The 21,875-nt window shown below is 39.7% G+C and overlaps 1 protein-coding gene across 1 annotated transcript in view; it reads left to right on the top strand.

Moving 5' to 3' along the window:
- Positions 1-21,875, top strand: part of LOC132431388 (kinesin-like protein KIF28P) — an 87,731-nt gene that overhangs the window by 21,088 nt on the left and 44,768 nt on the right. Inside the window, 3 exon segments of the mRNA XM_060021237.1 lie at positions 6,115-6,318; positions 16,487-16,522; positions 20,299-20,523. Of these exon segments, the coding sequence (XP_059877220.1) occupies positions 6,115-6,318; positions 16,487-16,522; positions 20,299-20,523 (465 nt within the window).

The following is a 21,875-nucleotide window of genomic DNA, read 5'->3' as shown; positions in this document are numbered from 1 at the left end:
CCAGTTCTTTTAAGAGGGAAATTTTGACACACAGATACACAGGGAGAATACCATGTGACAATGGGGACAGAGATTGGAGTGATGGAGCTATAAGCCAAGGAATGCCAAAAACTGCTGGGAGCAACCAGAAGCCAGGAAGAGGCAAGGAAGGATTGTTTCCTACAGCATTCAGAGAGAGCATGGCATTGCCAATACCTTGATCTTGGACTTGTAGCCTCCATAACTGTGAGAGAATAAATTTCTGTTGTTTTTAGTCACTCAGTTTGTGGTAATTTGTTATGGAAGCCCAAGCAAACTAATACAGGTGACAACGTTCTTCAAAACTAAAGTCTTTGAACAAATGGTGCTGGAGATATAGGATATCCATATGGAAAAATATGAACTTTGATACTTTCCTCACACCACATACAAAATGAACTCAAAATAGATTGTAGACCTAACTTTTAGAGGTAAAATTATAAAGCCTCTAAAAGAAAGGATAGGAGAAAATTGTAGTGATCTTGATTTGGCAAAGAGTCTTAGATAGGACACAGATCATGAAAGAAAATATTTGATAAATGAGACCCATTAAAAACACATTTTGCTCTTTGAGAGATACCAATAAGAACATGAAAAGGTAAGCCATAATGAAAGGAAATATTTGCAAAATATATATATGATAAAGTACCCAAAATATATAATGAATTCTTACAACTTAAGGGAAAAAAAGGAAGAAAAGTCAATTTTTTAAAAATGGCAAGGAATTCCTTAGTGATCCAGTGCTTAGGACTCAATACTTTCACTGCTGAGGGCCTGGGTTCAATCCCTGGTCTGGGAACTAAGATCCCACAAGGCACACAGTATGGCCAAAATAAAAAGAAAATAGCAAAAAATTTGATCAGAGACCTCACCAACAGAGATATATAAATTACAACATATCCTAAAACCAATGAAAAAGTGTCCAACTTTATTAGTCATTAGGGAAATGCAAATTAATACCAAATGAGAGAATACTACACATACATGAGAAATGTCAAAAATTAAAAACAGTATCAAGTGTTAACATGCATGAATGGAACAACTGGAACTCTAATACAGTGCTATGGCCATGTAAAAGATTCAGTTATTTTGGAAAACAGTTTCTTTAAAATTTAAGTATACATTTAACATACAATCCAGCAATTCCAAGAGAAATAAAAATATATTTTCTCACAAACACCTATATACAAACGTCCTTAGCAACTTTATATGTAATAGTCCCAAACTGGAAACTCAAATATCCATCAACTTGTGAATGGATAATAAAATTATGATATATTTATAAAATAGAATACAATTCAGCAATAAAAGGAATTAATGATTATATGCAACAACATGGCTGAATCTCAAAGCATTGTAGTAGGTAAAAGAAGTCATATACAAAAGACTGCTCACTATACAATTCCACTTAAATGACAGTTCTAGAAAAAACAAAACTATAGTTACAGAAAGTAAATCATCAAGGGCTGAAAGTGAGAAGAAGGGCCTAAGTGCAAAGGGTCACAAGAGAACTTTTTAAAAACCCTGATTGTGGTGATTGTCACATGGCCAAATACATATGTCAAAACTTATGGAACTGTGTGCTTTAAACTGATGAATTTAGTGAATATTAATTTTATGTCAATAAAGAGTTTTTCCCAAGAAGAATAAAATACCAAGGAATAAATGTAGCCAAAGAGGTGAAAGACCTGTACACTGAAAACTATGACACTGATGAAAGAAATTGAAGAAGACACAAATAAATGGGAAAGATATTCTGTGCTCATGGCTTGGAATAACTAATATTGTTAAAATGTCCATACTATCCAAAGCAATCTACAGATTCAATGCAATCCCTATCAAAATTCCAATGGCATTTTTCAAAGAAATGAACAATCCTTAAATTTGTATGGAACCATAAGAGACCCTGAATAGTTAAAGCAATCTTGAGAAAGAAGAACAAAGCTGGAGGCATCACACATCTTGGTGTCAAACTATATTGCAAAGCTATAGTAATCAAAACAGCATGGTATTGGCATGAAAATGGACACATAGATCAACAGAGTAGAGAGCCCAGAAATAAACCCATGCATATATGGTCAATTAATTTACAACAAAGGAACCAAAAACATATATTGGGGAAAGGACAGTCTTTTCAATAAATGGTGTTGAGAAAACTGGACAGCTACATGCAAAAGAAGAATCCCATACCTTACACCACTTAAAAAAAATGGATTTAAGACTTGAATGTAAGACATGGAACCATAAAACTCCTAGAAGAGAACATAGAGGGTAAGCTCCTAGACCTCAGTCTTGGCAATGATATTTTGGATTTTACACCAAAAACAAAAATAAATAAGTGGGAGTACCTCAACCCAAAAAACTTCTGTACATAAAGAAAACCATCAATGAAATGAAAAGGCAACTTACAGAAAAGGAGAAAATACTTACAAATCATATATTAATAAAAGGTTAATATCTAAAATATATAAAGAATTCATATAACTCAATAGCAAAAAGAAATCTGATTTTAAAATGGGCAGAGGAATTAAATGGACATTTTCCTCAAAGAAGGTATACAAACAGCCAACAGATACATGAAAATGTGCTCAACATCACTAATCATCAGGGAATGCAAATCAAAACCGCAATGTGGGGACTTCCTGGTGGCACAGTGGTTAAGAATCTGCCTGCCAATGCAGGGGACACGGGTTCAAGCCCTAGTCGGGGAAGATCCCACATGCCGCAGAGCAACTAAGCCATGCGCCACAACTACTGAGCCTGCAAGCCACAACTACTGAGCCCGTGTGCCACAACTACTGAGCCCATCTGCCACAACTACTGAAGCCTGTGTGCCTAGAGCCCGTGCTCCACAACAAGAGAAACCACCGCAATGAGAAGCCTGCACACCACAATGAAGAGTAGTCCCTGTTTGCCCCAACTAGAGAAAGCCTGTTCATAGCAACAAAGACCCAACACAGCCAAAAATAAATAAATAAATAAATAAATAAATAAATAAATTTTTAAAACACCACAACATGATATCACCTCACACCCGTTAGAATGGCCATCATCGAAAATGATAAGAGATAAGTGTTGGTGAGTGTGTGGAGAAAAGGGAACCCTTGTGCACTGTTGGTGGGAGTGTAAATTGGTGCAGACACTATGAAAGGCAGTATGGAGGTTCCCCTCAAAATTAAAAATGGAACTACCATGTGATCCAGCAATCCCACTTCTGAGTGTTTATCCAAAGAAAATGAAATCACTATCTTGATAAGATATCTGCACCCCCATATTCATTGCAGTATTATTTACAATAGTCAAGACATGGAAACAACCTAAGTGTTCACCGACAGATGAATGGATAAAGAAAATGTATATATACATATATATATATACATACATACACAATGGAATATTATTCAGCCATAAAAAGAAGGAAATCCTGCCATTTGCAACACATGGATGGACCTTGGGGCATTATGCCAAGTGAAATAAGTTGGACAGAAAAAGACAAATACTATATGATCTCACTTACATGTGGAATCTTTTTTAAAAATGAACTTTTAGATACCGAGAACAGATTGGTTGTTGCCAGAGGCAGGGGTTAATGTTGGGTGTCGAGTTTGAGGGGGGTGGGGGTGGGACATGGGTGAAGTGGGTGAAGGTCATCAAAAGCTACAGACTTCCAGTAAGGGAAATAAGTCCTGGGGATGTAATGTACAGCATGGTGATATACAGGCAGACCTCATTTTATTGTGCTTTGCTTTATTGTGCTTCGCAGATACAGTGTTGTTGTTGTGGTTTTTTTTCTTTTTCTTTTCTTTCTTTCTTTCTTTCTTTTTTAAACAAATTGAAGGTTAGTGGCAATCCTGTATCAAACAAGGCTTTTGATACCATTTTTCCAACGTTGCTCACTCCGTGTCTCTGTGTCACATTTTGGTAACTCTCCCAATATTTCAAATTTATCTTTCTATTTCTCATGGTGATCTGTGCAGTGATCTTTGATGTTACTATTGCAAAAAGATTATGAAGGCTCAGGTGATGGTTAGCATTGTTGAGCAGTAAAATATTTCTAAATTATGATGTATACATTGTCTTTTTAGACATCATGCTACTGCACACTTAATAAATTACAGTATAGTGTAAACATAACTTTTATATGCATTGGGAAAAACGAAAACTTTTTGTGACTCACTTTATTGCATTATTTGCTTTATTGTGATGGTTTGGAACTGAACCCAGAGTATCTCTGAGGTATGCCTGTAGTTAACAATACAGTATTGTATATTTGAAAGTTGCTGAGAGAGTAGATCTTAAAATTTCTCATCACAAGAAAGAAAATTAGGGGAATTCCCCTATGGTCCAGTGATTAGGACTCTGCTCTCACTGATGAGGGCCCGGGTTTGATCCCTGGTCGGGGAACTAAGATCCCACAAGCCACACCGCATGGCCAAAAAATAAACAAACAAACAAACAAAAACTCTGTGAACTAAATTTATTCTGGTAATCATTTCTCAATATATACATATATCAAATCATTATGCTGTACATTTGAAACTAGTATAATGTTATATGTCAATTCTATCTCAGTTTTTTAAAAGATAGTTTTAAAAGACTGCAAGAACTGTGCTGTAAAGAGACTTGATTAACTTTGTCAACAGCTTTCCCTCTCATCCTCCCTATCTTTTGTTGATCACCTATTAAGATACTGCAGAATTATAGTTTTACGTACTGTAGTGTAGGAAAATGTTTCATGTAGTTGATTATAGGATGAAGAACAGGAAGAAACTAGAAATGTAGCTCTGTGACTTCTTGACTTACCTAATATGCAAATCACTGACACCCAAAAGAGATTTCAATGGAAAACTATACAGAAAACTCTACAGCTAACAAAATTTACAGAATGATTCTATTCTCTAAAATTTTGTTTATTTAATAAAATTCTATGTTGTTTGTTTGAAGTTTTCAATTCATAAAAATTGGCAATAAAAGCATTTCCCCCAAATCTCCAAATAGCACAGAGGAAAAAAAGATAGCAAAACCAGTTACTTTACTAGCTTGTGAGCACTCCTTAGGTTCAGCTCATAGCTCCTAAGGTAGAGTGGATATCTATTACATAAATACATTTTTCTGGTTAAAGTATGGTCTCAATGTTCTGAAAAACCACTGGCCGGATTCCACATTTTAAGCCTAGAGCTCCACTAACACTTACAGTGTAATACTTTTTATTCCTTTCTCATGAGAAATGAATAGTGTAAGAAAATTGGTTATTGCCTATTGTCCTTATAAAAATCACACTACGTTAGTATGTGCATCTTTCCCAGAAATAAAAATTATATAAATTACACAAATGTATATATTGCAACAAATGGAGTGTATAATGCTTACTTACTATTTTATTGATATTAGAGAACAGAAAAGAATATGCACTTTGAAACAGCCTCAAATAAGAGAATTATTGCTGGCTATGACAATAACAGATAATATCTCTCATATTACAGATAACATAATAGATAATAATAGATAATCAGATGATAGATAATAAAAGCCAGACCACATCTTCTCTTTCAAGCAATTGTGGGCACAAGCATCTGTGTCTGCCACTTAAAAAAAAGGGTGCATATGTATATATGTGTGTTGGCTTCAGAACCACTAGGTCTTGTTAAAAACAAAAAAAGAAAGAAGGCTCAGCAGCAGCGAGTTAAAATTAGTGTAGGAATTTTGCGACATTGTTTGGATTAAAGAATACAGAGAAATCAGAAAACACTTTGACTGGTCTGTGTCCCTTGATCCCTTGAAATTATTGTCTAATTGCTAAATTTTAAAGACCTAGCCCATGTTTTGTCAAGGCTATAAAATATTCAAATCCATTACTGATGAATACTGGCTAGTTGAAGATACATGGTGATTTGTGGTGATCAGTGTTTTCCAAACTGACAAATCCCTTTTTGGTTGCCAGCTTTATTTCACTGGTTCTAAGACAGCATCTGAGTTATATTTCAAGTAAGTCATATGATACTAATTAAAGTGGAACTCACCAAAACCAGAATATTAGATTTTAAGAGTACTGTGAAAAGTCAGTGCTGAACTTGATGCCTGTGGTCTTCTTTCCAGAGAGATGTTTTCCACGATCTTGGCAGGGGAATTCTGGACAGTGCCTGGCAAGGCTATAATACTACTCTCCTGGCTTATGGCCAAACTGGCTCTGGAAAAAGCTATTCCATGATTGGGTTTGGGGCAAACAAGGGTATCATTCCAAATGTGTGTGAAGAGCTATTTCAAGCAATTGAGAACCGGGAGAAAAATCAAGAATACCAGGTATGTATTATTCTAGAATCCCTTATTTAAGGAATTTTTTTTTTCATTTTGGAAATTCTCTGCCCCCAATGAAAGTTATCGGCATTCTATTTTAGGATAATGTTAATTATCCTAAAAGGATAGTCTCTTCAATAAATGGTGTTGGGAAAACTGGACAGCCATGTGCAAAAGAATGGAATTAGACCACTATATTACACCATACACAAAAATTTACTCAAAATGGATTAAAGACTTGAATGTAAGTTTTGAAACCATAAAGGTCCTAGAAGAAAACATAGGGAGTAACCTCAATGAAATCGGCCTTAGTGATGTTTCTGTGGCTCTGACTCCAAAAGCAAGGGAAAGAAAAGCAAAAATAAACAAATGGGACTAATAAAACAAAAAACCTTCTTCACAGAGAAGGAAACCATCATTAAAATGAAAAAGCAAATAAAAGAAATGAAACTGAGTTATTGGTAATGAGATGGATGGACCTAGAGTCTGCCATACAGAGTGAAGTAAGCCAGAAGAGAAAAACAAATACTATATGCTAACACATATATATGAAATCTAAAAAAAAAAAAAGGTCATGAAGAACCTAGGGGCAAGACAGGAATACAGACACAGACCTACTAGAGAATGGACTTGAAGATATGGGGAGGGGGAAGGGTAAGCTGTGACAAAGTGAGAGAGTGGCATGGACATATATAGACTCCCAAATGTATAATAGATAGCTAGTGGGAAGCAGCCTCACAGCACAAGGAGATCAGCTCGGTGCTTTGTGATGACCTAGAGGGGTGGGATGGGGAGGATGGGAGGGAGGCTCAAGAGGGAGGGGTTATGGGGACATATGTATGCATATGGCTGATTCACTTTAGTGTACAACAGAAACTAACACAGTATTGTGAAGAAATTATACTCCAATAAAGATTTATTTTTTAAAAATGAGGGCTACCCTGGTGGTGGAGTTGTTGAGAGTCCGCCTGCCGATGCAGGGGACGCAGGTTCGTGCCCCGGTCTGGGAAGATCCCACATGCCGCGGAGCGGCTGGGCCCGTGAGCCATGGCCGCTGAGCCTACGCGTCTGGAGCCTGTGCTCTGCAACGGGAGAGGCCACAACAGTGAGAGGCCCGTGTACCGCAAAAAAAAAAAAAAAAAAAAGGGCAGAAGACCTGAAAAGGCACTTCCAAAGAAGATATACAGATGACCAACAGGGACATGAAAAGATGTTCACCGTCACTAATTATTAGGGAAAAGAAACTCAAAACCGCAATGAGATATTGTTACCAAAAGTGGGGTACAGCTGCTCACTGCTCAAAAGCCAACAAAGAGGCAAGGTTGGTGGAAAGGAAAGTTTGCTTTATATTTCAGAGGCTGGCAACCTGTCCAAAGGCTGACTGCTGCCAACAGTCAGTGGGCAAGAGCTTTTACAGGGAAAGGAGAGAGGGGGCTACATGTGGAAACAGTAGTGTCAGCTCTGACAGTCACCTTGAAATTGGTCGTGTGGTGATCTGATCAGCACCATCTTGATTGTTTTAAGTATGGTTAATCTTCAGTTCCAGGGTCGGTTTCCATTTTTTTGAGGCCAGTTCTCAGAATTGTGGCAGCTTTTGTCATGGCTACAGTCTGGTCATCATACAGTTAACTTCTTCCACCTTGTGGGGTTTTTAGTATCTATAAGACAGCTCAAAGGATATGGCTCAGAATATTATCTACATCCCTTGGAGAGGAACTAAATGTCTTTGACTATGCTTAATGACTAAATGATTATTTAGTCTTGTTGGACTGTTTTTTTTTAAATTTAATATAATTTAATTTTTTTATACAGCGGGTTCTTATTAGTTATCCATTTTATACATATTAGTGTATATATGTCAAACCCAATCTCCCAGTTCATCCCACCACCACCCCCAGTTTCCCCCCTTGGTGTCCATACGTTTGTTCTCTACATCTGTGTCTCTATTTCTGCCTTGCAAACTGGTTCATCTGTACCATTTTTCTAGATTCCACATATATGTGTTAATATACGATATTTGTTTTTCTCTATTTGCCTTACTTCACTCTGTATGACAGTCTCTAGGTTCATCCAAGTCTCTGCAAATGACCAAATTTCATCCATTTTTATGGCAGAGTAATATTCCACTGTATACATGCACCACATCTTCTTTATCCATTCCTCTGTTGACAGGCATTCAGGTTGCTTCCATGACCTAGCTATAGTAAATAGTGCTGCAATGAACATTGGGGTACATGTGTCTTTTTGAATTATGGTTTTCTCTGGGTATATGCCCAGTAGTGGGATTGCTGGGTCATATGGTAATTCTATTTTTAGTTTTTAAGGAACTACCATACTGTTCTCCATAGTGGCTGTATCAATTTACATTCCTATTAACAGTGCAAGAGGGCTCCCTTTTCTCCACACCCTCTCCAGCATTTGTTGTTTGTAGATTTTCTGATGATGCCCATTCTAACTGATGTGAGGTGATACCTCATTGTAGTTTTGATTTGCATTTCTCTAATAGTGATGTTGAGCAGCTTTTCATGTGCCTCTTGGCCATCTGTATGTCTTCTTTAGAGAAATGTCTATCTAGGTCTTCTGCACATTTTTTGATTAGGTTTTTTGTTTTTTTAATATTGAGCTGCATGAGCTGTTTATATATGTTGGAGGCTAATCCTTTGTCCATTGATTCATTGGCAAATATTTTCTCCCATTCTGAGGGTTGTCTGTTCATCTTGTTTATAGTTTATTTTGCAGTGCAAAAGCTTTTAAGTTTCATTAGGTCCCATTTGTTTATTTTTGTTTTTATTTCCATTACTCTAGCAGGTGGGTCAAAAAAGATCTTGCTGTGATTTATTTCACAGAGTGTTCTTCCTATGTTTTCCTCTAAGAGTTTTACAGTCTTACATTTAGTTTACATGAGTTTATTTTTGTGTATGGTGTTAGGAAGTGTTCAAATTTCATTCTTTTACATGTGCCTGTCCAGTTTTCCCAGCACCAATTATTGAAGAGACTGTCTTTTCTCCATTGTATATCCTTGCCTCCTTGTCATAGATTAGTTCACTGTAGGTGCGTGGGTTTCCTATCATGTTCCATTGATCTCTATTTCTGTTTTTGTGCCAGTACCATATTGTCTTGATTACTGTAGCTTTGTAGTATAGTCTGAAGTCAGGGAGTCTGATTCCTCCAGCTCCGTTTTTTTCCCTCAAGATTTCTTTGGCTATTCGGGGTCTTTTTTGTCTCCATACAAATTTTAAGATTTTTGTTCTAGTTCTGTAAAAAATGTCGCTGGCAATTTAATAGAGATTGCACTGAATCTGTAGATTGCTTTGGGTAGTATAGTCATCTTCACAATATTGATTCTTCCAATCCAAGAACATGGTATATCAGTCCATCTGTGTCATCTTTGATTTCTTTCATCCGAGTCTAATAGTTTTCTGAGTATAGTTCTTTTACCTCCTTAGGTAAGTTTATTCCTAGGTATTTTATTCTTTTTGTTGCAATGGTGAATGGATTAATTCACCATTAATTTTTTTTTTTTTTTTTTTGCGGTACGCAGGCCCCTCACTGTTGTGGCCTCTCCCGTTGCGGAGCACAGGCTCCGGACGCGCAGGCTCCAGACACGCAGGCTCAGCGGCCATGGCTCACAGGCCCAGCTGCTCCGCAGCATGTGGGATCCTCCCGGACCGGGACACGAACCCATGTCCCCTGCATCGGCAGGCGGACTCTCAACCACTGCACCACCAAGGAAGCCCAATTCACCATTAATTTAATTTCTTTAATTTAATTTCTCTTTCTGATATTTCGTTGTTAGTGTATAGGAATGCAAGAGATTTCTGTGCATTAATTTTGTATCCTGCAACTTTACCAGATTCATTGATTAGCTCTAGTAGTTTTCTGGTGGCATCTTTAGGATTCTCTATGTATAGTATCATGTCACCTGCAAACAGTGACAGTTTTACGTCTTCTTTTCCAATTTGTATTCCTTTTATTTCTTTTTCTTCTCTGATTGCCATGGCTAGGACTTCCAAAATTATGTTGAATAATAGTGGTGAGAGTGGACATCCTTGTCTTGTTCCTGATCTTAGAGGAAATATTTTCAGTTTTTCACAATTGAGAATGATGTTTACTATGGGTTTGTCATATATGGCCTTTATTATGTTGAGGTAGGTTCCCTCTATGCCCACTTTCTGGAGAGTTTTTACCATAAATGGGTAAAATGCTTGTCAAAAGCTTTTTCTGCATCTATTGAGATGATCATATGGTTTTTCTTCTTCAGATTTTTAATATGGTGTATTGCATTGATTGATTTGCATACATTGAAGAATCCTTGCATCCCTGGGATAAATCCCACTTGATCATGGTGTATGATCCTTTAAATATGTTGTTGGATTCTGTTTGCTGGTATTTTGTTGAGGATTTTTTCATCTATATCCATCAGTGATATTGGTCTGTAATTTTCTTTTTTTTTTTTTAGCATTTTTGGTTTTGGTATCAGGGTGATGGTGAGCTCGTAGAACGAGTTTGGGAGTGTTCCTTCCTCTGCAATTTTTTGGAAGATTTGAGATGGTGTTAGCTCTACTCTAAATGCTTGATAGAATTCACCTATGAAGTCATCTGGTCCTGGACTTCTGTTTGTTGGAAGATTTTTAATCACTTTCAATTTCTTTACTTGTGATTGGTCTGTTCTTTTTTTTCTATTTCTTCCTGGTTCAGTCTTGGAAGGTTATACCTTTCTAAGAATTTGTCCATTTCTTCCAGGTTGTCCATTTTATTGGCATAGAGTTGCTTGTAGCAGTCTCTTAGGATGCTTTGTATTTCTGCGGTGTCTGTTGTAACTTCTCCTTTTTCATTTCTAATTTTAGAGTCCTCTCCCTCTTTTTCTTGATGAGCCTGGCTAAAGGTTTATCAATTTTGTTTATCTTCTCAAAGAACTAGATTTTAGTTTTATTGATCTTTGTTACTGTTTTCTTTGTTTCTATTTCATTTATTTCTGCTCTGATCTTTAGGATTTCTTTCCTTCTACTAAATTTGGATTATGTTTGTTCTTCTTTCTCTAGTTCCTTTAGGTGTAAAGTTAGATAGTTTATTTGAGATTTTTCTTGTATCTTGAGGTAGGATTGTATTGCTATAAACTTCTCTTTTAGAACTACTTTTGTTGCATGCTGTAGGTTTTGGATCGTTGTGTTTTCATTGTCATTTGTCTCTAGGTATTTTTTGATTTCCTCCTTGATTCTTCAGTGATCTCTTGGTTATTTAGTAACGTATTGTTTAGCCTCCACGTGTTTGTATTTTTTACAGATCTTTTCCTGTAATTGATATCTAGTCTCGTAGCATTGTGGTCGGAAAAGATACTTGATACAATTTCAATTTTCCAAAATTTACCAAGGCTTGATTTGTGACCCAAGATATGATCTATCCTGGAGAATGTTCCATGAGCACTTGAGAAAAATGTGTATTCTGTTGTTTTTGGATGGAATGTCCTATAAATATCAATTAAGTCCATCTTGTTTAATGTATCATTTAAAGCTTGTGTTTCTTTATTTATTTTCATTTTGGATGATCTGTCCATTGGTGAAAGTGGAGTGTTAAAGTCCCCTACTCTGAATGTATTACTGTTGATTTCCCCTTTTATGGCTGTTAGTATTTGCCTTATGTATTGAGGTGCTCCTATGTTGGGTACATAAATATTTACAAATGTTATATCTTCTTCTTGGATCGATCCCTTGATCATTATGTAGTGTCCTTCTTTGTCTCTTCTAATAGTCTTTATTTTAAAATCTATTTTGTCTGATATGAGTATTGCTACTCCAGCTTTCTTTTGGTTTCCAATTGCATGTAATATCTTTTTCCATGCCCTCACTTTCAGTCTGTATGTGTCCCTAGGTCTGAAGTGGGTCTGTTGTAGACAGCATATGTAAGGGTGTTGTTTTTGTATCCAGTCAGCCAGTCTGTGTCTTTTGGTGGGAGCATTTAATCCATTTACATTTAAGGTAATTATCGATATGTATGTTCCTATTCCCATTTTCTTAATTGTTTCGGGTTTGTTATTGTAGGTCTTTTCCTTCTCTTGTGTTTCTTGCCTAGAGAAGTTCCTTTAGCATTTGTTGTAAAAGTGGTTTGGTGGTGCTGAACTCTCTCAGCTTTTGCTTGTCTGTAAAGGTTTTAATTTCTCCATCAAATCTGAATGAGATCCTTGCTGGTTAGAGTCATCTTGGTTGTAGGTTTTTCTCCTTCATCACTTTAAATATGTCCTGCCAGTCCCTTCTGGCTTGCAGAGTTTCTGCTGAAAGATCAGCTGTTAACATTATGGGGATTTCCTTGTGTGTTATTTGTTGTTTTTCCCTTGCTTCTTTTAATATGTTTTGTATTTAATTTTTGACAGTTTGATTAATATGTGTCTTGGCATGTTTCTCCTTGGATTTATCCTGTATGGGACTCTCTGTGCTTCCTGGACTTGATTAACTATTTCCTTTCCCATATTAGGGAAGTTTTCAACTATAATCTCTTCAAATATTTTCTCAGTTCCTTTCTTTTTCTCTTCTTCTTCTGGGACCCCTATAATTTGAACGTTGCTGTGTTTAATGTTGTCCCAGAGGTCTCTGAGACTGTCCTCAGTTCTTTTCATTCTTTTTTCTTTATTCTGCTCTGCAGTAGTTATTTCCACTAATTTATCTTCCAGGTCACTTATCTGTTCTTCTGCCTCAGTTATTCTGCTATTGATCCCATCTAGAGTATTTTTCACTTCATTTATTGTGTTCTTCATCGCTGATTGTTTTCTCTTTAGTTCTTCTAGGTCCTTGTTAAATGTTTCTTGCATTTATTCTATTTCCAAGATTTTGGATCATCTTTACTATCATTATTCTGAATTCTTTTTCAGGTAGACTACCTATTTCCTCTTTATTTGTTAGGTCTGGTGGGTTTTTATCTTGCTCCTTCATCTGCTGTGTGTTTTTCTGTCTTCTCATTCTGCTTATCTTACTGTGTTTGGGGTCTCCTTTTTGCAGGCTGCAGGTTCGTAGTTCCCGTTGTTTTCGGTGTCTGTCCCCAGTGGCTGAAGTTGGTTCAGTGGGTTGTGTAGGCTTCCTGGTGGAGTGGACTAGTGCCTGTGTTCTGGTGGATGAGGCTGTATCTTGTCTTTCTGGTGGGCAGGTCCACGTCTGGTGGTGTGTTTTGGGGTGTCTGTGGCCTTATTATGATTTTTGGCAGCCTCTCTGCTAATGGGTGGAGTTGTGTTCCTGTCTTAATAGTCGTTTGGCATAGGGTGTCCGGCACTGTAGCTTGCTGGCCGTTGAGTGAAGCTGGGTGCTGGTGTTGAGATGGAGATCTCTGGGAGATTTTTGCCATTTGATATTACATGGAGCTGGGAGGTCTCTTGTGGACCAGTGTCCTGAAGTTGGCTCTCCCACCTCAGAGGCACAGCACTGCCTCCTGGCTGCAGCACCAAGAGCCTTTCATCCACACGGCTCAGAATAAAAGGGAGAAAAAGTAGAAAGAAATAAAGAGGAAAAAATAAAATAAAGATAAAATAAAGTCATTAAAATAAAAAATAATTATTAAGAAAAAATATTTTTAAAGTAAAAACAAAAAGAAAAACGGACGGATAGAACCCTAGGACAGATGGTGAAAGCAAAGCTATACAGACAAAATCTCACACAGAAGCATACACATACACACTCACAAAAAGAGGAAAAGCGGAAAAAATAATCTATCTTGCTCTCAAAGTCCACCTCCTCAATTTGGGATGACTCTTGTCTATTCATCTATTCCACAGATGCAGGGTACATCAAGTTGATTGTGGAGCTTTGATCCGCTGCTTCTGAGGCTGCTGGGAGAGATTTCCCTTTCTCTTCTTTGTTCTCACAGCTCCCAGGTGCTCAGCTTTGGATTTGGCCCCGCCTCTGCGTGTAGGTCGCCGGAGGTCGTGTGTTCTTCGCTCAGACAGGACGGGGTTAAAGGAGCAGCTGATTCAGGGGCTCTGGCTCACTCAAGCCGGGGGAGGGAGGGTTACGGATGCGCGGCCGCAGAGGCCAGCATGACGTTGCACCAGCCTGAGGCGCGCCGTGCGCTCTCCCGGGGAAGTTGTCCCTGGATCCTGGGACCCTGGCAGTGGCGGGCTGCACAGGCTCCCCGGAAGGGGAGTGTGAAGAGTGACCTGTGCTCGCACACAGGCTTCTTGGTGGTGGCAGCAGCAGCCTTAGCGTCTCATGCCCGTCTCTGGGGTCCGCGCTTTTAGCCGCGGCTCGTGCCCGTCTGTGGAGCTCCTTTAAGCAGCGCTCTTAATCCCCTCTCCTCGCGCACCAGGAAACAGAGGGAAGAAAAAGTCTCTTGCCTCTTCGGCAGGTCCAGATTTTTTGCCGTACTCCCTCCCAGCTAGCCGTGGCGCACTAGCCCCCTGCAGGCTGTGTTCACGCTGCCAACCCCAGTCCTCTCCCTGGGATCCGACTGAAACCCGAGCCCCAGCTCCCAGCCCCGCCCGCCCCAGCGAGTGAGCAGACAAGCCTCTCGGCCTGGTGAGTGCCGGTCGGCACCGATCCTCTGTGCGGGAATCTCTCCGCTTTGCCCTCTGCACCCCTGTTGCTGTGCTCTCCTCCGCGGCTCCAAAGCTTCCCCCCTCCGCCACCCGCAGTCTCCGCCCGCGAAGGGGCTTCTAGTGTGTGGAAACCTTTCCTCCTTCACAGCTCCCTCCCACTGGTGCCGGTCCCGTCCCTATCCTTTTGTCTCTGTTTATTCTTTTTTCTTGTGCCCTACCCAGGTACGTGGGGGGTTTCTTGCCTTTTGGGAGGTCTGAGGTCTTCTGCCAGCGTTCAGTAGGTGTTCTGTAGGAGTTGTTCCACGTGTAGATGTATTTCTGATGTATCTGTGGGGAGGAAGGTGAACTCCACGTCCTACTCTTCTGCCATCTTCCCCCTCTCCCCTCCCATGCAGTGTTTTTTGTTGTTGTTGTTGTTTGTTTGTTTGTTTGTTTTGCGGTACACGGGCCTCTCACTGTTGTGGCCTCTCCCATTGCGGAGCACAGGCTCCGGACACGCAGGCTCAGCGGCCATGGCTTACGGGCCCAGTCGCTCCGCGGCATGCGGGATCCTCCCGGACCGGGTCTCGAACCCACGTCCCCTTCATCGGCAGGCGGACTTTCAACCACTGCGCCCCCAGGGAAGCCCTCCCATGCAGTTTTAATCTGCTTCCTCTGTCTTGTTTCTGGAGTAAGCAAGTGTGTGCACACTCTTCATGAGTGGAGTCTAGGTTTCTTACATCCCTCTGTCAGTCTCACTGGTTTTCAAAGCAGCTAGGGGAACTCATCCTCCTGGTGTCAGACCCCAGGGCTGGGTTGCCCACTGTGTGTTCCATCCTCTCACTCCCCAGTAGGATCTCCAAGCCTGTGTAATACCTCTCCTCTTCTGTGTCCCTCCCAGGGGCACAGGTCCCGACCTGATTGCTTCTCTTCCCTTCCGACCCGATTCTGTGTGGATCTTTCTTATAGCCCTGGTTTTGTAAGCATCCTTCTGCTGGTTTCCAATTAGTTTTCAGTGAGAATTGCTCCACGGGTACACGTATTTTTGATGTGTTAATGAGGGGCGGTGAGCTTAGCGTCCTCCTGCGCTGCCATCTTGATCTCCCCTCCCATTTGTTTATCTTAAAATGTGATGCTCTCTGAAGCTAGTTGGAAGCTCTGGGGAGGTAAGGTTTGACTGGCAGGACTCACCACAGGGTGACTAACAGACAAGCCAGTTTTTCATGGGTGAGGGATGGTGGTGGCAAAATGTCAGTATCTTAGAGCCTTTTCTCTAGACTAGAGTAGTTCAGATTCCCCCAGTCTCCTGTTTAAGGGGTGTAAGCTTGGCTAGCATTATTCCAAAAGCACAGTAGGGTGAAGACCAATCTTTTTCTCTGCATATGTTCAGATCAGAGAGTGAGCAATAAAGAACAACATTTTTCTCTTCACAGTTGAGGCTGTAACACAGGCACACACACATGCAATGTTTTGTATGTTTTTAATTTATATTAAGAACTTCCTCCATATCATTAAAATTATTTGAGAATCTCCTATGGCTTGTGAAAAAGAGCTTTACTATATTTAATATTTCGCTGTTTCCTTTGCTGTACATTTATCTCGTTTCCATAGTACTTTTTTTTTTTCAAAGATGACAGTTTCAAGAGAATCTTAATTTACTTTGTGCCCTTTTTTATACAGGTTACATTCAGCATGCTGGAAATTTACAATGAACAGGTAACAGTGATGATATTTTCTGACACACAAATCTGAGTGACTCTCTGCAGCTTAATAAATATCAGAGGCTCCCCCTCACCTATCCTACAGATAAAGTCAAAACTCTTTAGCCTGGCATTGACTATTCAGCCCCAACCTACCTCATTTTAGGTAGGTTCCACTTCATTTTATGTCCTTGTGTCTCCACACATTCTATTCTTCAGCCACATAGAACTATTCTTCCTTTGCAGAATATGTCATTCTTTCCTACATCTATCTTCCCCTACCCGGAATACCCTTCCTGCTTCCTCTGGCCTTAAAGAAACTACTAAACTTCAAATCCAGCTCAGATGTCAGCTCCTCTATACATCCTAAGGCTTCAGTCAGTCTGGCTTCAGGACAGTGGTTGGCAAACTTTATCTTCAAAGTCCAGACAGAAAATATTTTAGGCTTTGAGGGCCATAAAGTCTCTGTCACCACTACTGTATTCTGCCCTCAGGGCACAAAAGCAGCCGCAGAGGATATGTAAATGAGTGGACGTGGCTGCATACCAGTAAACCTTTGTTTACAGACACTGAAGCTTGAATTTCACCTAATTTTCACGTCACAAAATATTTTTCTTTTGATTTTTTTCAGCCATTTAAAAATGTGAAAAACATTGTTACCTCAATGATCATACAAAAACAAGTGGAGGGCTGAATTTGGCCCATGGGCCATAGTTTGCTTGATCATAGAACGTGGGTTCAAATCCCAGCTCTCTCATTTACTAGCTTTGTGACTTTGGGATATCACTTTATCTCAGAGCTCAGTTTGCTTATTTATAAAGTAGAGAATTTAAAATAAGACACTACACTTTGAGATGCACTGAATCTTAAATTTCTAACGTAGCGCTTATCAAACGCTAGATATTGAGCAACCTTTCCTCTTTGTGCTTATATCATACTGTAAAATTTTATTTACATATTTGTATCTCCAGAACAGATAATTGCACCTTTCTATTGGCAATACTTAGTATAATACTTGGTTTAGAATGGATGCCCCTAAGGTTTGCTGAATGGGTAAATTGACAGGGGTATCTATAATTGTAAGCTTCTTAAGGGTAGTTTCACACCCCAAGATCTCTTGTGTAACCCCACGCACTATCCCAAAGCCTTGCACTTAATCATTACTGAATAACTATTACTGAAGGAATAAATCTGTCAGTGTCTTTCTCTTTATATTAAGGAGAGAAAATATCTATTTTTTTCTCGTATGCTTCCATGAGCCATTTATTACTGTTGAAGGTTGATAGTAAATTCAAATGGGTTATTATGTTAACGTCACAGATTAAGTTTCTATTTCTTTCAAGTTCATGGGCTTGGGAGACAGTATAGCTCCTTTATTTCATACCAGTAACTTCAGGAGGACAACTTTACTTCCTTTATTATGAAGTTCTTGTGAAAGGAACAGGGGAGAATGGCATCACATTGTGGGTCCCTTACTGATACCTATTAATGAGGATAATCTCTCTGGAGTTCTCTTTTCTTATGTCTGAAATAAGGACATTGGACATCCTAAATACTTCTTCATGTCTCACCTTCTACGAGTCTCTGGTATTTTTCCAGCCGTACTTCAACAAAGTGACATTTATTAGATACTTTTCATGTTTCAGACATCATACTAGACTCTGAGAATGAATAAAACCTAAGACATGATTCCTGTCATGGAGAAGTTTCATAGAAGATATAACATCCACTGAAGATAGTAATAAAATATATTACATATGCCGCATGAATGGTGAAAAGAAAGGCATAGGAGAGAGAGAACTAGTACTGCCTGGGACTGTTGGTGTTGTCAACAGAGTTAGACTGGGCCTTGAAAGATATTTATGAATTTGGTGAGGCAGTAGGAGGCCTGGGGGGCACTTTAGGCAGCAGGATTCGTATTTAATAAGTCCACGGATACGTGAAAGCACACGGCGTTTAAGGGAACAGTGAGAGTCCTGTGTAGCCAGAGCTGGAAGCATGTGGGGAGATGAGAACAGGGAAGCATCAGTAGATGGCGCTAAACATCAGTTGCTAAAAGGCAAAGGCTCTTTGGGAGGCAATGGAGAGTCAGTGAAGGGTTCCAAACAGGGAAATAAGAGAATCAGACTGGGGTTTTAGAAAATTTCTCTAGCGGCAAAGTCATATTTGAAGGAGTGCCAGATAGAGACAGACTTAGGAGAGTTCACAAGAGCTGAGGTGAGTGAGGAAGTTCTCGTGATAACCATCGATTCAATCTCCAGGTACAACCTGGAGGATCAGGTACCAGGATCTGCCCTTGTCTCTGGGCACTTCCATATTCCATTTAGACAAACCTACTTACCTTTTTTCTAATAGGCCTTCTTCAGACACAGCTTCAGCCTTAGATGCCGCTTCCTACAATTTATAATCACTCAGTGGAAGTTATAGAAAAGGCTTCCTATCTAAGACAGAGTTGCCTCCGTTCTGATGTCTGCTTATCTCTGACCTTTCTGTCCACTGTCCTAATTTGCTTTCCTGAATTCAATCTGTGATCTTGCTTTGACTCTAGGACTTAAAGCTACAGAATACTTGGGGAGATCTTAGAGACCATTTTATCCATCGCTCTTCTCTTATGAGGAGAAAACTGGGGATGTAAGAGACTTTCCAAAGCTCTCACACTTTGGAGGCAGAACCAGAACTAAGAGCCCAGGTCAGATTCCCAGCCCAGATCTCCCTGCATCGTATAGGACCAACTACCTGCTCTAGGGGCTCTGGCTCTACCAGGCTCCCATAGCTCGACCTACTGTGCCTTGGCAGAAGTGGCTTTTTTGGGGGAGAGGCAACATGGACTTTCACCTGAGGCCATGGTCTAAGTGTGACATCACACAAATCTCCAATAATAAGAAGAAAATCCAAAGAATTACCCACAGTCTCTTGTTAGGTTTGGCTGTAGCAAATACTGTTTGGGTTAAATAAGCTTCCCTTGGAAGCAGATATTCACAGTGGTGGCATCTGTTGCAGCATGATTTAACCTAGGCAGAACATTAGGTACTTTGAATGTTACTAACTTTTAAGTGTTTTAAGTTTCATTGATCACCGTTCTCAGGAAAGTAAGACTTCATTACTTTGTAATACAAAATTTGTGATAATTCAGAAAGAGGCTGGGATCATTTCTTTTTATATTATTCACAAGGGGTTTGCGAATCAACTACAAGAGTTAACAAGATTGCTAGGAGAATATTTAGGATAATCCAAGAACCACGTTTTCAAGCACAAAAGCTTTAGAATCACCTATGTAAAGTCAGACAACTGTAGATACCGACTAAAATGTTTTTTCATGCTACAAAAGCAGTTCGGCCAGTACTCCATATTCAGTGTATCAAACATTACTTGTTAGCTTAGCTTCAGTTACACTATCTTCTCCACAAGCATTCACTGAGTTCCTACCACATGTCAGGAACCATGTTAGGATTTACTATCCTAGTAAAGAAACATGCCCTGCCCTCAGGGACCTCGCAGTCTGGTTGAAGTGCTCTAGGTACTTGAACATAATAAAACTGAATTTCTAAAAAAATATATGCTTCTGATTTCGCTAATTACAGCAGGTTTCCATATTTTCTTGCTTGTCATTTCTCTATTCCTTACTTATTTAAATTATGAGGTGGTCTGGTACCTATAGAACTTTAACATTTATTCATTCATCCAATACATATTTACTGAGCACTTAATATATTCTAGAAAGGGCTGTAACGGTGAAGTAAACAAAAATCCTTGCCTTCCTGAATTTTGCATTATTTATTCTTTTTTCCACAGGTGAGAGATTTGCTGTCCAAAACCAAGAAACCTGGAGGGCTAAAAGTAAGGGAAGACCAACAGCTGGGCTTTTATGTGGATGGTCTAAAGTCAGTGCCTTGTGAGAACTATGCCCAGATTGAAAGACTGATGGAACAAGGAACAAAAATAAGGACCACAGCTTCGACCAACATGAATGCCAGCAGCAGCCGGTCTCACATGGTCATCACCATTCAGTTCAAGCAGGTGAGATTCAAGTAGATGCCATTGTCCCCACCTCCCACCAAGGGGGTCCAGGGAAAGGTTCCCAGTAGCGTTATGGGCTGGTGAGTATTATGGAATCTTTTTAGAGTTGACCTATGGATTAAGGTGGCTCTTTCCAAACATAGACTATAGGGTCAGAAGCAGGAGAAAGTGAGGCACTTGTCTTCTTGCCTCCCTCCCCCGACATCCATGACCCCCAACCCCGGCCTAAGTGAGCCCGTTACTAACAGAGGGGTGGCAGTAAGACCTACCAGATCCCAGAAATGCCCCTGAGACTAAAGACTGCTTTCCCTAAAGTAAATTCGATGCTCTGGGAAACAGGTTTTGACCCCCAAGTTGATCAAACTGTGGAGATATGAGAGTGGGTCTGTGGTTTGTCATGGAGAATTCTACTAGTAGGCTCTGTATGCATCACCAATATAATAATGCCCAACTTTCAGATCCATGAGCCTAGGGGACCACCAGGTACTGAAGTGTCTTTCTGATATTTGGAATCACAAAGATAAAATCTTTGAAATCAGGTAATCCATGTAACGCCCCACTAAGTAGAATCTTTGATAAACTAGAGCACACTTTTCTCCTCCATTCTCCTTGGTGGATATCACCGAGTGATCTCTACAGTTATGGACAATTTGATTCAGACATGGTTATTCACAAAGCCTGGTTAAACATTTAGCTACAATTTCACCACCTCCATCCCCTAAGCCACAGCACTAGTAATAGATAAAACAGTAATAAATAAAGATTGTCCTGCTCTAACCAGGAATAGTGGAAAAACACTAGACCATGTATGACTCTGTTTACCAGCTCTGAAACTTTGGGAAGTAACTTACCTTTCGTAAGCCTCAGTTTCTTGTTCTGTAAAAATGAGATGAATAGTTCTCCTCATAGGAATGTTGAGAAGTTTAAATAGCATTCTGCATTTTAAAGAACCTTGTAAACTTTTAAATATTATTTACTTAATTTTACAATGTTACTGAAATTCATAAACTTTAAATATGGTTTGCCCTGCTATTTTTTTTTTTTTTTTTTTTTTTTTTTTTTTTTTGCTGTGCGCGGGCCTCTCACTGTCGTGGCCTCTCCCATTGCGGAGCACAGGCTCCGGACGCGCAGGCTCAGCGGCCATGGCTCACGGGCCCAGCCGCTCCACGGCATGTGGGATCTTCCCGGACTGGGGCACGAGCCCGTGTCCCCTGCATCGGCAGGCGGACTCTCAACCACTGCGCCACCAGGGAAGCCCTGCCCTGCTATTTTTTAAACTTGATATTTTAGAGGCAAGAGACAAAATTAACTGGAAAAGAATGATTTTACTCTGTTTATTGGTGTCAGTAACA

The sequence above is a fragment of the Delphinus delphis genome, chromosome 1 (genome assembly GCF_949987515.2).
Source record: "Delphinus delphis chromosome 1, mDelDel1.2, whole genome shotgun sequence".
NCBI classification, from domain to species: domain Eukaryota; kingdom Metazoa; phylum Chordata; class Mammalia; order Artiodactyla; family Delphinidae; genus Delphinus; species Delphinus delphis.
Note: the sequence above shows the minus strand (reverse complement) of the source record. Positions and strands in the feature narration are given on the sequence as shown.